This window comes from Epinephelus moara, chromosome 15 (genome assembly GCF_006386435.1).
Source record: "Epinephelus moara isolate mb chromosome 15, YSFRI_EMoa_1.0, whole genome shotgun sequence".
In the NCBI taxonomy this organism is placed as follows: domain Eukaryota; kingdom Metazoa; phylum Chordata; class Actinopteri; order Perciformes; family Serranidae; genus Epinephelus; species Epinephelus moara.
In genome coordinates this window covers 225266-240186 of record NC_065520.1, presented here as the reverse complement: position 1 = coordinate 240186, position 14921 = coordinate 225266, and the positions used below count along the sequence as shown (strand labels likewise).

Sequence of the window (14921 nt, the reverse complement as noted above, 5' to 3'; positions counted from 1 at the left end):
TGCGGATGTATTTAGGGTATGTTACTCCATCTACTAAACTATTGTAAATACTAATTTTAGGGGACCTTTACTCAAGCATTTCCATGTCACGCAACTTTCCACTTCCTCTCCACTACAGTTCAGAGGGAAATATTATACTTTTCCTCCACTGCATTTATTTTACAACCACAGACAACACTTTGTAGAGAAAGACTTTACATGCAAAATCATGACTTTATACAGTATGATGCATTGTTGTAGATGAAGCTACCAGACAGTGTTTAAAATAGTATCAATCTATCTTATTATGGAAACATAATAACGTAAAACACACCTACAGGGCCTTTTTGTCTAAATTATGAGTACTTTTACTTTTGATTGTTTAAGAGCATTTTGGAAGTAATAGGCAACCTACATACTTTTACTTAAAGGTCTAGAGTGCAGGATAGAGGAGCATCTAGCTGTGAGGTTGCAGAACTGAAACTTATTCCATGTGCCAAACGGAGAGCAGAAATATGGATGCCAGTGCGAAGTGCAAAAACACAAATGGCCCTATAGAGGGGACAACATGGCGGAGGGAGAGGACCGGCTCTGCTTGTAGATATACATGACTTACTGTAAGCTAATGAAAACATAACAGTTCTTATTTGCATTTGATTATAGACTAGGGTCGTGAAAACATAGTTGTTTAAATACCATAAACAATTTGCAATCTGAAGTTTGGTGAGGGCCTCAGCAGCAGGGACCAACCCATACTGTTTTAAGACAGAAGTCTGATACAGATTCTTTTGTACTGGAGCTGCTGGCTGACAATATGTATATTTAATATATTTAAATATGACCACAGTAAGTACATGAAGTATCTACTCACTGTTTAAATTTCTCCTGAAACCTCTCAGTACAAGGTCATCCAGTGGGCGTGATTGGACCGTTTGGCGGCGGGTTGTTGCCCCCTGGCTGTATGTTTGATTCCCCTGAGTTAGTCAAGAAAATGTCTTACCTTGATTTTCTCACTATCAGTAGATCATGATGTGCTTAGGTAGGTTAGTGGCAGTATAGAAAAATGTACTTGGCCCGTACGGGGATCGAACCCGCGACCTTGGCGTTATTAGCACCACGCTCTAACCAACTGAGCTAACCGGCCATGATTTCCTGAGAAAAAATACGTATTTTTAATCGCGAGAAAGATACTATTATTGTCACTATTTAAGGTACCATTTGCCTGCAAGTGAAAGGGCAGACGTTTTCCCAGTTAGATATCTAGTTTGGAGCTTTGGTTATTTCTTTAAAAAAAATACCCAACGTTGCTTATTACAACAGCTACGATATAATGTAACACAATGTACCCATAATAAATTATTTGTAGTATAAAAAAAACAAACTTTAAATCGGGAGTAATGACGTCTGTCATACCACAAGGTATCATCGGTAATGTCCGTTGCCATAGTTACTCTAGAGAGAGGGCGAGCCTGCTCACGTGACCCAGCAAGATGGCGACCACAATGCAGAATGGATTTGAATGTGAGTACTCCGTATTATTAGCTAACCGTTTCATTAATAAACCAGTGTGTAATTTGATATTGCTGTAAACCGCCGCCGCTGCACTGCCACTGTGTCACAAAGCAAATGTTTTCTTTACAGTTCACCGTAAAATAAACAACCGTTAGTTGGGTTTTATGCTTGGTTCAGCCTGCCAGCTGAAGTACCGAGTCCGCTAACGTTAGCTGTGTTCTAATCTGAGCTCGATCATTTATTGTTCACCGTTACTCAGCTGTTTTTCACCTCAGCCAGGGCAGCTCACCTCAGGCAGTGCTTAAACACTTTCAACATATTCTTCTCTTCTTTATTTGTTTTATTCTTTATCTTCTCTCTTTCAGGATTTTAACTAAATGGGTCCGTTTTGATAGGAATTTGGATCTGCTGGTTAATTGTTCATCATCATTATCATCATATCACAGAATCAAGATGGCCCTAAATGTCTTTGGTAAGCAGCATCACGCCTCTGGTACTGGCCTTTGTGTCCTGATCTGAGTGTATTTAATGGTGTGTTTGTGTCTGCATTTTTACTTGTTTGTTGTGGGGGCAGCCATCACTTATTATGATCATGTTTCTGTTATGTATTTTGGTGAAATCTGGAGAGGCTACTAGAAATAAGGATTCAGTAGCATAGCTTTAAATCAATTTATTCGTGTACAATTTTGAAGTAGTACTTAATGTTTTCCCCTCAAGTCTTACTTCACTTTATTTATTTCACAATTATAGATGGTGGGTACCTTGCAGACTTAGATTTTACACACAAATCATTTGGTTATCTCAGAAAATGTGATGCAGCTTTATAGATTAAACCATCCAACAGTGTATAAAGAAGTTTAGTTATCTTTACCATGAGCTATTGCAACATTAAAAGGCAGCTTACACAGTAATGCATCTGCATTAATACCTAATTATATTAATATGTGATGTTCAGTGGTGTAGTGGAGGGTATACGCACGTATACGGAGTACACCCCTTTTTCTGGCCGTTTACAGTATACCCACCTATCAGCCAAAAAAAACATTGGCATATATAAGATAAGATAATCCTTTATTTGTCCCACAGTGGGAAAATTTGCAGCATAGGGGTAAGGAAAAGCAGAAAGCATCAGGAAAAAAAGTATACATTGGTAAAAAGAAACACACATATCGACGTTATAAGTAATCTGCAGAAAACAAAGACCAATATAATAAACTAACAGTAATAAAACACAAAGCAGTATCACAGATACACTTCACCACTAGTAATATATATATATATATATATATACATATATACAAAAAACACTGACAGGGCTATTACTTTTGATACTTAAAGTACAGATACATTACTGATACTGTACTTTACCCAGGCAATGTATTAAATGCAGGACTTTCACTTTTTTATTTTGTTTATTTCTACATTTACTTTGGTAAAGCAGTTATTGTAGACTATGTAATGTAAGTTCTGTATTTCACTGCTGGGAAGATGGGCTTTTTAAAACTAGGCTGTTTGTACAGTAGAGCAACACAAATACTTTTGAAATTGGTGCTACATGACCAGAGAAAACATAGACAAAGGGCTGTAGTATTTTCTTTTGCTGAATAGATAGAAAACCCACAGTTAGCAGAATGCAATGTGCCGTATCAGACCACTAAGTGCTCCTGCTGGTTGGTGACATAATGCAAGCTCCTTCGTTTTGTGGCGGCTGGCTTGTAACAAATGATCTCAAATTACAATTAAACAGGAAGCTAAAATATGTTTCTGAAGACATTTAAGGCAAGAATTTGGTGATACAGTAGTAGAATCTTGGTTTATATGTGCTCAGCTATGCCTAGTTTTACTGTCCGAGGTCTTTTCACAGTACGGTAAACAGTATGGCATGGACTTCCTGTTCACAGACTCTGGTGGTGAGGTGAGAAGCAGGTGATAGAGTAACAGAATCTAGGTTTAGATTTGATCAGTACTGCCTGGTTTGGTCTGGCTTTGGTCCAAGTTTGAGAGATAGAGAAAGAGAAGGGCAGCTCATTCTCTCGTTGTGCTTCAGTACTCTTTGTGTCTGTGGTGGCGGGTACACAAAAATGCAGAGGAATAATCTGTAGTTTGAGCAACAGCCCTAGAGCCAGCGAAAATCCACCAGATGACACATAACGCTGTAAAAATAGAGATACTCAGCTAAGGCGTTATTGTTGTCCCTGTACCACCTTTGTAAAATCGCTGCATTTAATTTCTTTCCACCCCTGTTGCAGACCCTGTGAGCTGTCAGCGGTCGATATGTTTTGTCTGGTTTCTTGTGAGTGTGTCTGACTGTGAGGGTCTGCTGTCTTGAGACAGAGGCTGAGACACTTGCCCAGGGAGGATTTGGAAGTTATTTTGAAGACAGGATACCGGGACGGCAAGTGTTGAATAGATAAGGCTTGCAGAGTGAACACAGAGTACACCAAGACAGGAAGCAGGCTGTTAGTTTTACACATGCAGAGGAGATGGAAGACAGCGTGCAAGATGTTGACCAAAGGACAGATAGATTAGTTGATTTCCTACTGATTTTTTAATATACAAGTGGAGCAAGTTTAGTTCTGAAACAAAGTCATTCTCTTTGGCTGATTCCACGATTAGTTTCAGTTGTTCCTGCAGTTTTGGACACAATGAGTCAGTGGATAATTGTACAAACATAGACTTTGCACCTGAAAGGGTTTCACAGTAATAATCACATTGTTGGATTTTTACCGAAAATGTTCAGTAGCTGTTCAGCCAAACTCCAACTGAGTGCTCGGGCTGAAAATTATCCTGTTCTCCTCACTGTCTAATGCTGCAAAGAGTCTCATATTAATGTCAGCGTTGTTTATGCTCCGCAACAGCTGAACAAGCAACGAGGACACACTGCTACAGCGTTGATACCCATCTACAATTCATTTTAGAAGGCTGGCCCGAGGCGGTGACAGCACAAGCTTTTCTGGGTGTTAGAAAGATAAACATCGCAGTGAAAACTCATTTACAAGCCGTCCTTTCTGCGGAGCAATACAAATTAATCTTTCACGGCTTTTTATGCTTCACAGAGTAGATTTATGTACGAAGTCACTTAGACGCCGTTTATGCTCAGTGAGGTTTTTGTTGTTGTAAAAGAGCATCATGCATCAGTGTAATACCCAGAGGTAATTGCAGAAAATGAAGTAGCTGAAAGCCGTAACTTCATGAGTCATGCTGTCAGTGTGAGGATCTTTTAGACATGAAACTGTTTATTTAGCTTGTTTATTTGGCAATGGCCTTAATAAAAATCATGATTGCTCCAAAATCCTCATCCAGCTCCAACTGTTCATCCTTTAAACCAGCATTTGAGCTCATTTGATTGAATGTAAAATGTCTGCTTTTGATTTTTACATCAAGCTCCCCCTACAAATATATACTCTGTATTATGTCACTGATATAAAATAAGATAGATTAAATTAAATGAGAGAGCTACGATCTTATCTCGTTGATGGTTTGTATCAAAATTGAGACATTCAGTGGAGCAGGCAGATGTCATGTTTTGTCCACTTGGGGGCACTGTAGCAAAGGAAATTAAGTTACTGTAAAGATCTTGTACTTGTCTGTCCTCAGATCATGATGAATACAGGCCACCAGTGTGGAAGTCTTACTGTAAGTATTGATTTACCATTTTGTGTGTTATTATTCTGATTTTAATCTTGAATTTAAGATTGCTATACACTTATTCTTTGTCTGGAGGGTTTCTGCATGCTGGCAGCGTGCCCTTAGATGATGATTTGTGTGTTCTCTGCCATAGTGTACCAGCTCCAGCAGGAGGCACCTCACCCACGCAGACTGACCTGCACCTGCGAAGTAAGAACACACTTTCTGATTGTCGGCCAGCCGATGTTTAACAAGTCTGTCATGTCTCCCTTCAACACACTATTTAGTTTAAAGACTTTATGGTACTGCTCTTCAAAAATACCACTTCTGTTGGACAAGATACAGAGCAAAGGGTCTACAAATTATAGAGAGATGTCTTTACGTTTCAACATGACAGTGGTTAACATGGTTATGTTTAGGCACAAAAACACTTGGTTATGTTTAGGAAAAGATCATGTTATGGCTAAAAATACCCAGTTTTGGGGGAATGACGCTTGCTGAAAACGCAGCAATGTCTTGGTAAAAAACAACTGCTTTTCATGGCACTATCCCTGATGGAAAATCAGCAACAGGTCACACCAAAAAATTCCACATTTGGTGACCAAAAAGCCGCTGGAAACACAGCAATGACTTGCTTAAACCAAGAGTTGTTGTTTGTTGGTCTCTATAGCCCCATTTCCACCAAATACTTTCAGTACGGTAACTTTGGAACCAAAAGTAACTCTTCAGACATGGTACCAAGACCTTAGGTCCATTTAGCGTTTCCACCGTAACAGTACTCTTGAATGTGGGCGGGGTTGTTTTCACTCACTGCTCCATCCAGCACTTACTGTGTTTCCTCATAGATGGAACATCTGCACCTCATTTATCGTCCACAGAACGAAGTTGCACGGCAACATTTTCAGTTTCTCAGTGGGATATTTTAAAATAGCAGGTTTGTGCATTTAGTCCTTCTCAGGCAAGCGCAGGGGTTTAGTGTTGCTGGAGCCCACAGGAACAATGTTCCATGATGCTTTTTTTTCTGACCAAAACTCGGGACAGTACAGAACGGTTCCATTGGCACCATCCACAACTTTTCACAGTGGAAACGGAAAGATGGGTACCAACAATACCATTCTGCTCGGTGGAAACAGGGCTCAACAGTGGTCTGCAGCGTGGCAGCAACTACCTGGTCACTGCATCTCACCTTGGTGTTACGCCATCTATTATCCCCTCCACCTCCAGATGACAAAAGTCAGCTCATATGTTACATCACAGTAGAAACATTGATGTAAAATGTATGAAACATGCAATGCCAGAATTTTCTTCTGCCGACTGGGCTGAGATAATGAAGCCTCAAAATGTTCATTGCGGATGTTGTGCCACTTTCCATGCAACAGCAATGATCCCTTGTGCTATTTGGGTTAGCACATGACAATGTAGCTTAAATGAGGAGCAGGAGATTTGAGCACAGGTGCAGGATGTCAGTAGAGTTGTCATCTGGGTATATCCTCCCACAGATGTTCCATTTGAATTAAAGCCAAAGCACCCTAAGGGGGTCACTTAGGTATCCCATTACCTTGTATCGTCACTGCACAGGCATACTCTGTGGCATCACATACAATTACTGTCTGAAACAATAATGGTGTGGATCAAGCCTCAAGCAAGCTGAACATTTCATAGTGTGTCTTTGGGTATGTGTGTTTCGTCTCCTCAGAGGCTGCATTCGCTGACTCGGCTTGTAGCAGGGTTGATTGTTTTTGTTGTAGTTCACCAATCCATTGTCTTTAGGGAAGGCAACTGGTAAACCAGTCTTAGAATGTTAAACACAGCATCGTTTTTTTCATGTTGGTAAAAGCACCTTCAGTAGTAGCATCAGTTCCTGTTATATTTGCGTCAGTAGGACTGAGACTAAACAACACTATAGCAGTTATCCACTCCAGTTGTTCCTCAGTGATATTGGTACAATTGTCTACTCATGGACTAGAGGCTTGTGCGAGATTTAAACATTATTGGCGTCCTCTTCGGCTGAGCTGTATCCAGTAGATACATGCTTTCTTGTGCACGGCAATATGCTTGTCAGGTGTAGTACGAAAATACACGAAACTGCTCGCAACAAGGTCTGTGGATTATCTTAGGTAACTGGGTCATGATTTCTGGAAAGGGACATTGCTGTTTTTTGCTATTTTTTGGCTCACTGAGCACCACAAGCTGAGTGCCATGTAGTTCCATTAAGTTTAAGTTTATTTACTTTATTAATCCCCCTGAGGAGAAATTCAATGTTTTCACTCTTGCTTGTCAATTACACACAGGTCTGAAAGACACACACATGCACAAACAGGACCTATACATGCACTAAGTGGAGAGATGTCAGAGTGGGGGGGCTGCCCTTTGGTCAGGCGCCCCACGTGGTTGGGGGGTTCGGTGCCTTGCTCAAGGGCACCTTGGCAGTGCCCAGGAGGTGAACTGGCACCTCTCCAGCCACCAGTCCACGCTCCATGTTTTGGTCCGGGCGGGGACTCGAACAGGCGACCCTCCGGTTCCCAACCCAGTCCCTATGGACTGAGCTACTGCCGCCCTTATTAAAGAGAAGGCAGACATCTCTACAGCCGATATCTCCAACACTCATCAACTCACACCAAAACAATTTAGATTAATAAACAGCACTACAGCTAAGAGGAAAAATATGTTTCTTTGATTTAGGTGTGTAGAAGTGTTGGCCTTTAATTTCTCATGAAAACAACATAAATATACGCATCTGTTTTTGTAAGCTAAGTTTATACAGATGAAGTAGAGGCTCTGTCCTAGGTGAAATGCCACATGCCAGCACCTCTACCCACAAGAGGGAGAGCCACCAGATGTGTGTGTGGGTGGGTGGGGGTTTGAGCAAGGTTTGGGGGAATCCACCAGGGATTAAATAATGAAGGATTGTATGTCTGGTGTTTGTGTTAATCTGTAAAAGACAGTCCTCTTAGGGCACGCTTTAATGGATGGTAGTGTGCTTGTAGATGCTAAGTGAACAGCTGTTGGCTCTGATGCCCCGGTCTGGTCAGGTAGTCGGTGCTGACCCAGTTAAATCAGCAGACAGACGGAGTAGAAGCCCCCCCCGCCCACTACCGGCAGCTACATGTAGTCTGCTGGGAGTTCAGCCATATGTGGTTTAATGATGCACCAATAAGCACTTATCTAAGGCTGGTACTTTTTAATTTGTGGCATGTCGGGGTGACTTCAGTGAGAGGAGACTGTCCTTTAGCTAAAAGCCATCAGGTTACATTATTATGAAAACTGAAACTTAAGCTTTATGCAAACACCAAGGTCAGATAAACTGTATATTGTCCACCACAGGCAGGGCTGGGTTGTAACTCATGACAAGAAAACTATATTTGTGATCCAGTAATCAACTTTTTTCTTCACTATATTTCATATGTGTAGATTTCGGGAGGGAACATTTAGAATTTGAGAAGGAAATTGATTGTTTAATGCTCAAAATTTTCTGGTGGAGGACCCCTAAACAGGTGAAAATGTAGTAAGCTAGCGAAGGTTTCGTGCCCCTTCCCCACCAGACAGGCTGACTTGTCCCTCCAGACTACCCATTCTAGCATTAAACCTTTACAAAGTATCAACAGACGGCAACGTTTCTGATTAACATTTTGAGGTCGAAATAGACAACTTTTCAGCTAACTTAGCTAGCTAATGCTGGCAGCCAGAAACAAACAGCGATGATGCATTGTCCGTTGCTATAATTTTTTTACAAAGAACACATTTCTCATGGTGGTCCCTCTAAAATGAGCTGTGGTTGAAGTTACTATATCATTATGATGGGGGAGTTGATACACAGATGCTAGGTAGCGCTAGCATAGCTAGCTAATTGAAATGTTGACCACGCGCATAACTGTGAAGTGATTGGCTGAATTAAAAACTGCTAAGTTTTTGACTGACTGGGGATTGTGAGCCTCTGATTGGCCACATTAAAATGATTGATAGATACCCCCAGAGCCCTTGAATAGTCCTTGAATGTTCTATTCTATGGCTCTGGATACCCCGCCCCCTCAAGCTCACGCATGCCCATGTTTAAAACAGTGGCTCTGAAACTCACACATGCATGTCTAAAACGGTGGCGATAGAACTCACGATTGCGCACGTCTATAACAGTGGCTCTCCGGCTCTGCAGGGGGATGATATTGTCTATTTCTGTAAGTTAAAAACTATTTCCCTCAGTGGAAATAAGCTTTTATTTACTTTTATTTCACAGATAAGAAACAATAAATTGTGTAGACAATAAAGCCTCCGAAAATAGTATTTTAAGTCCTGTGTGTAATTTATCCTGGCTTCATATGAGTAGAGGAATCTCTGCTAGTCGCTAGGCTAACTTATACAATGTAAAATGCCATAGGCTTGTGCTAATAACGTTAGCATGTTGTATTTGTTTGAAAAACATGTTTAGTATAAGACATTTGTCTTGTCAGTGAACCTTGTGAGCTTTAATGGAGCCAAATTTTGTAATGTTACATTTGTTAAATGTTGCTGTTGTCCCTGGCTTCTTATGAGCAGAGGAAATCTCTGCATGTCGCTAGGATAATTTATACAATGCAAAATGCCATAGGCTTGTGCTAAAAACATTAGCATATTATATTTGTGAGGAAAATATGTCCAGCAAAAGACAAGTGCTTTGTCTGTGAATGCTGCGAGTTATAGTGAAGCTGATTTGTGTACTTGTGTTTGAAATGGTCTCTATTAACTAGGGCTGCCACTAACGATTATTTTCATTGTCGACTAATCTGTTGATTATTTCTTTGATTAGTCAACTAATCATTTCATCGAAAAATGTGTTAAAATGTTGAAAAATGTCGGTCTGTCTCGCCCAAACCCCAAAATTACGTCATCTAATGTCTTGTCTCCTACTCACGCTGAAGGGTTTTAGTTCACTGTCATGGGAGAGTGTGTAAAGCTGCCAATATTTCAACGTAAGAAGCTGCAATAAGAGTATTTTGGGTACTTTTATAGTACTTTTCTATGAAAAATGACTCAAACCGATTAGTCGACTACTAAAATAGTCACCAATTATTTTAATAGTCGATTAGTCATCGATTAGTCGACTAATCGTGGCAGCCCTACTATTAACTCATGTTTAATGTGTGTTTTGGGTGTGTTTTGATCAACTAAACTTTAAAGCACCTCACAAAAGCCCTACTGCCGACTACTGTTTTGGAGTTGTAACTGCAGAGTGACACAGACACCACTGCACAAGTATAAATGCTCACAACGGCGTAGGCTACAGTGTGGGCTCTGCATAGAGCTGACACAAGTATAAATCCACCTTAAATATAGGATGCTCAAAAACCTACATGCAGTGTATCTGCCTAAATGGATACATCATGTACAAAATTGAAAGCAAACTCTATACATAATTACTCCCTGCATTAAACATTTCACTCACTACCAAATTATTTCATAATTAAATTTGAAATACACTGTTTATGCAGATGAGACTCACAATGCATTGCTTATTCCCTCCAGCTCTGTACATGAATGTGCAGTCAAGGCAGTCTAGAACACTAGGAATGGATATTTGTCTGCCATCCATCGCTTACTGACAGACCTCAGAGCAGTTTGGTAGGCGTCCAGAGGTGCAACTGCATGGCTGATGAGAGAGGGCTAACTCTGACTGTTACCATCTTGACTCTGTTGTATTAAGGCTTTTAGTTAATACTGGCGTTCACTCTATTGAACTGGCAAGATTGGTTTCTGCTAATAATACACAGTCTAGACACACCACATTTACTCCCAGAACAGGAGAGTGTTGGCATTTTGCACATACAAGGCTTAACGTCTAAACTTAAGTGTGTATGTTGCTTATTTTCCTCTCTGCCTCTATCTCTATCTCTCTCTCTCTCTCTCTCACACACACACACACACACACACACACACACACACACCTGCCTACCTTCTTCCACACACACACAGCAGCCAAATTAATATTCAGCACTGTTTGTTGGATCTTTGTTGATTTATTGGCTCGACAGCAGTTTTGTTAAGAACAACACAATGTTCAGCTTTTTATCTGACTCGTGCAATATTCTCTGCGCCCACACACTCACGACGAGCACACAGTGTGTAGCTGTGGGGGCATTTCACACATTATATTGTTTTTTTGTGTGTCTTACAGAGCAATATGACATTGTTGGTGTTATTGTGTCATGTAAACATTCAAGCTTGTATGGAAATCCCAGTTTTTACTTTTTTTTTTTTTTTTTTTTAGCATTTTACAGACTACGTGTTTTTTTCTTTTCCCTGCAGGTGGACAACCGACCTAAATACTATGGAAGAGAGTAAGTTGTCTTCTCGTTATCAGTGATTTACATGAGGCACATTCTCTCAATTTATCTCCAACAATGAGGATGGTTTTGAATCCATCTGTACCTACCATATAGCTTTTGCTGTTCATTTTTGCTACATTTAATCCAAAGTTTCCCACATACATAAAAACATGCTTTGTGGAGCAAGGGTCATTACTGCCATGCAATACCAAACATTAAAGGGTAACGAAAGTATTTTTCAACCAGGACCCTATTTTCACGTGTTTTTGTGGCTGAGTGACTAACAGGAACAACATATGAGCGAGATGAAACAGGCTGCAATATAACCACTCAGGGCAATGAGCCGTCACTTTACGTCCACTAACAGTGCTTGTTGTTGCCACTGACAGGCTCAGACTGTTATTCTAAGTGTCTGATAACATTATGAAAAGGATCCCTACAGATATAGACCTTTTTGTTTAAGAGTGAGATCCATCATCCATGCTTTTATTTCCTCACGTCTGGATTACTGTAATTCTCTTTTCACCTGTCTAAATAAAACTTCATTAGACCGCCTCCAATTAGTCCAGAACGCTGCCGCCAGGCTTCTGTCCAGAACTCATAAGTTCACTCACATCACTCCAGTCCTGGCATCCCTGCACTGGCTCCCTGTTAATTTCAGGATCCAGCACAAGATTCTAACCATCACTTACAGAGCCCTCCATGGTCAAGCACCTGCATACTTGACGGATCTGGTGTCCTTTCACTGTCCTGTCAGGTCACTGCGGTCCGCTGAAGGCCACCTACTTACTGTCCCTCACACAAGATTAAAGACGAAAGGTGATAGAGCCTTTAAGGCTGTTGCACCGAAATGGTGGAATGCACTACCTCATGAGCTGAGAGCGACCTCTTCCTTGGACATTTTTAAAAAGCAGTTAAAAACACATCTGTTTAGGCTTGCGTTCCATTAATTGTCCATTGTATCATCTCTGTATTTCGCTGCACTTTGCTTTTTTATTTGTTTTTGTGTATTTTGCATTGTTTCTGTTATTGTATTTTTTGTTTTTTATCTTGTGAAGCACTTTGTGAGTCCTCTCTGTGAGAAGTGCTATATAAATAAATTTACTTACTTACTTACTTTATGTTTAACCATCGCACTCTTCAACAATGCCAATCATATTGTCATGTTTTCCAAATAAGACTACAAGGAAAGGTGACCTATATAATATGATTCATGCACTGTAATGAACTTCATGCATGGTAAAAATATTGTTTTTCCTGGAAACTATGCACTTGTAATGTGTATATGGAAACATATGAGTAAAATGTGAGTGTGCTGTGTAAATACTTGGTCTAATATTACAGTAATGAAGCATCATCAGGCAATCGGAGCAAAATTTAGCCCCAAACTCGCGGTTACTTACCAAATGAAATCATGAAAATGTATAGATCTTAAATATTGTTGTTTTACCAGGACCTGGTCTGGTTTGTCTGTGTCAATGTTTTAGTCCGGTTGTTTTATTTTGTTAAGTGCTATATGTGAGTTGTTTTGTGCACTGTCACAAATGTAAAGTTGTTGTGGACTTGATAGCTCCTGCAATGCAATTGGGATCCAACTAAAGTAAACTAAACTGAACTGAAAGGTCTATTTCTGTAGGGATCCTTTCTCCATCAGTCACTGAGACACAAAACATGGTAAAATTCAAATTTGTTGGTAAGGTTGTGTGAAGACTATTTCTTGGTATTACAACAGCTAATTCATTTTTGTGATACAAGGAATCCTGACCTAATATTTTGCTGCTTTTTACGTCCAGGTTCCATGGGATGATCTCAAGAGAAGAGGCCGACCAGTTGCTGAGTCAGGCTGAAGGCAGCTACCTCATCAGAGAGAGTCAGAGACAGCCGGGCACGTACACACTGGCTCTAAGGTAATGTTTGTGTCTTTAGCTAATTTAGGGAGATGCAGACAATCAAGAACAAATGTGATCTCAGTGGTGCCAGTGGATAAGTGTAAGCTTAAGTAGCGGAACAGGTATTCCAGTACATTTATTAGCCAATAAACCACCACAACTAGAAAAACAGTTAAGTCAGGTCGGAGTCTAGACAATCCCAAATCACCATTTTACATAGAACTACAGTTAAATACAATTGTTAAGGAGCTTGTTAGGTTACTATGTATTTCCCTGTCAACATAATCTGTATGGAGGAATAAAGGAATAAATAAAAAAATGAAAATAAATACATAAAAAATGAAAATAGATAAGTTAAAAAAAGTAAAAAATAAATATGAAAAATAATGCAAAAATAAATTAATACATTTAAAAATTTTAAAAAATAAGAAAGAAATGAGAAAATAAAATAGGGAAGTATATACATAGTGAAGCAAATTAATTAATGGTGCATTTAATGTCACAATTTATTTATTGTGTTATTTATTTATTAAAAAATAAATAAATAACACAATAAATAAATGGTAATATTATAGTTTTTTATTTTCTTTATTTTCAAGTACTAAAATGTAAGCCAAAAAGAGATAACTACAGATATTTTACTGTGCATTCTCTGCTTCTCTGCTTCTTGTGAATCCCCTGAGACATCAGCAGGAACTGTTGTTTGACCTCTTTTGTCTACGCCTGCACAGATTTGTGTGACAAGGCAAGAAAAAGAGGCGCTGTGAGAAGCATGTGTGATCGTGTGTTCAGACGAGGTGTGAGGGTTTAAAGGCAGCCGTTTGAGCTTTAAGCTGCTCAAAGGCGCTCATCTCTGAACTCACATGGCTCTGCACACCTTTCCTCATGAGGAGAGGTCAGAGTGTGAGGGAGTGGTGGTTCATGGGAGCTTCTCTGAGGCATCAAGTGACTAAATTCCTGGTTGATCTTGCTTAGAGGCGCTTCAGTTGTGTTTAGGTTTGATGTTATAGAAGTTCAAAGTGCTTGACTAGCTTGTAAGCGTATCAGTTTGACTTGAATGTGAGCTATCATTTTCTCCAAATAGGTGTCACACTTTTAAATGGGTGCATGGCATAATTTGAATTTGGTTTTGGGTCAGTTTGCTCTATTCATAGCTGTGCCATTCTTCCACCTGCTCATGTTTCTCTCTCTTTCACTGCCTCTTCAATCCCTGTGGTTATAATTACCTTCCATAAATACCCACTTTATAAACTAGTGTCCCACTCTGGGTCGGCAGAAAAGGAAAGGTTGGATTTTGGGTTAATGATCTAATGGTGCTGTTTTATCTCGCGGTGGTTTCACTGTGATCCACTGAGGAGCAGATAAATGTGTTGGCCCAGTTCAGAGTCTGTCTATAATGGAGTTTGTGCCATTTTTGACTCAGAGTTAGAGTAAGGAGAATCCTCTTTCTTTTCCTCCTTTGCTGTATTTTGCTTTGAAGCTCCCTATATCTCTTTTTCCACACTCTTTGAAGCCAGCCAGTCTTGTCATTTTGATCAAATATTATATTAAAAATGGGTCATTTTAAGCATTAATGCTCCAACCCAAACTTAAACTTTTAGTATCCAGTCTGCTGCCA

The 14921-nt window shown here is 39.9% G+C and overlaps 1 protein-coding gene and 1 non-coding gene across 2 annotated transcripts in view; one reads left to right on the top strand and one right to left on the bottom strand.

Annotated features, from left to right (window-relative positions):
• Positions 1–1049: 1049 nt before the first annotated feature.
• trnai-aau (transfer RNA isoleucine (anticodon AAU)) lies at positions 1050–1123 on the bottom strand. The gene has a single exon. It is a non-coding gene; the product is annotated as a tRNA-Ile (tRNA).
• A 317-nt stretch (positions 1124–1440) lies between these two features.
• The window catches only part of LOC126401821 (N-chimaerin), a 31079-nt gene continuing 17598 nt past the window's right edge, over positions 1441–14921 (top strand). The window contains exons 1-6 of the mRNA XM_050063332.1: positions 1441–1500; positions 1857–1963; positions 5089–5127; positions 5273–5328; positions 11395–11426; positions 13208–13321. Of these exons, the coding sequence (XP_049919289.1) occupies positions 1499–1500; positions 1857–1963; positions 5089–5127; positions 5273–5328; positions 11395–11426; positions 13208–13321 (350 nt within the window). The 5' untranslated portion in view covers positions 1441–1498. The remainder of the gene's footprint in view (positions 1501–1856; positions 1964–5088; positions 5128–5272; positions 5329–11394; positions 11427–13207; positions 13322–14921) is intronic.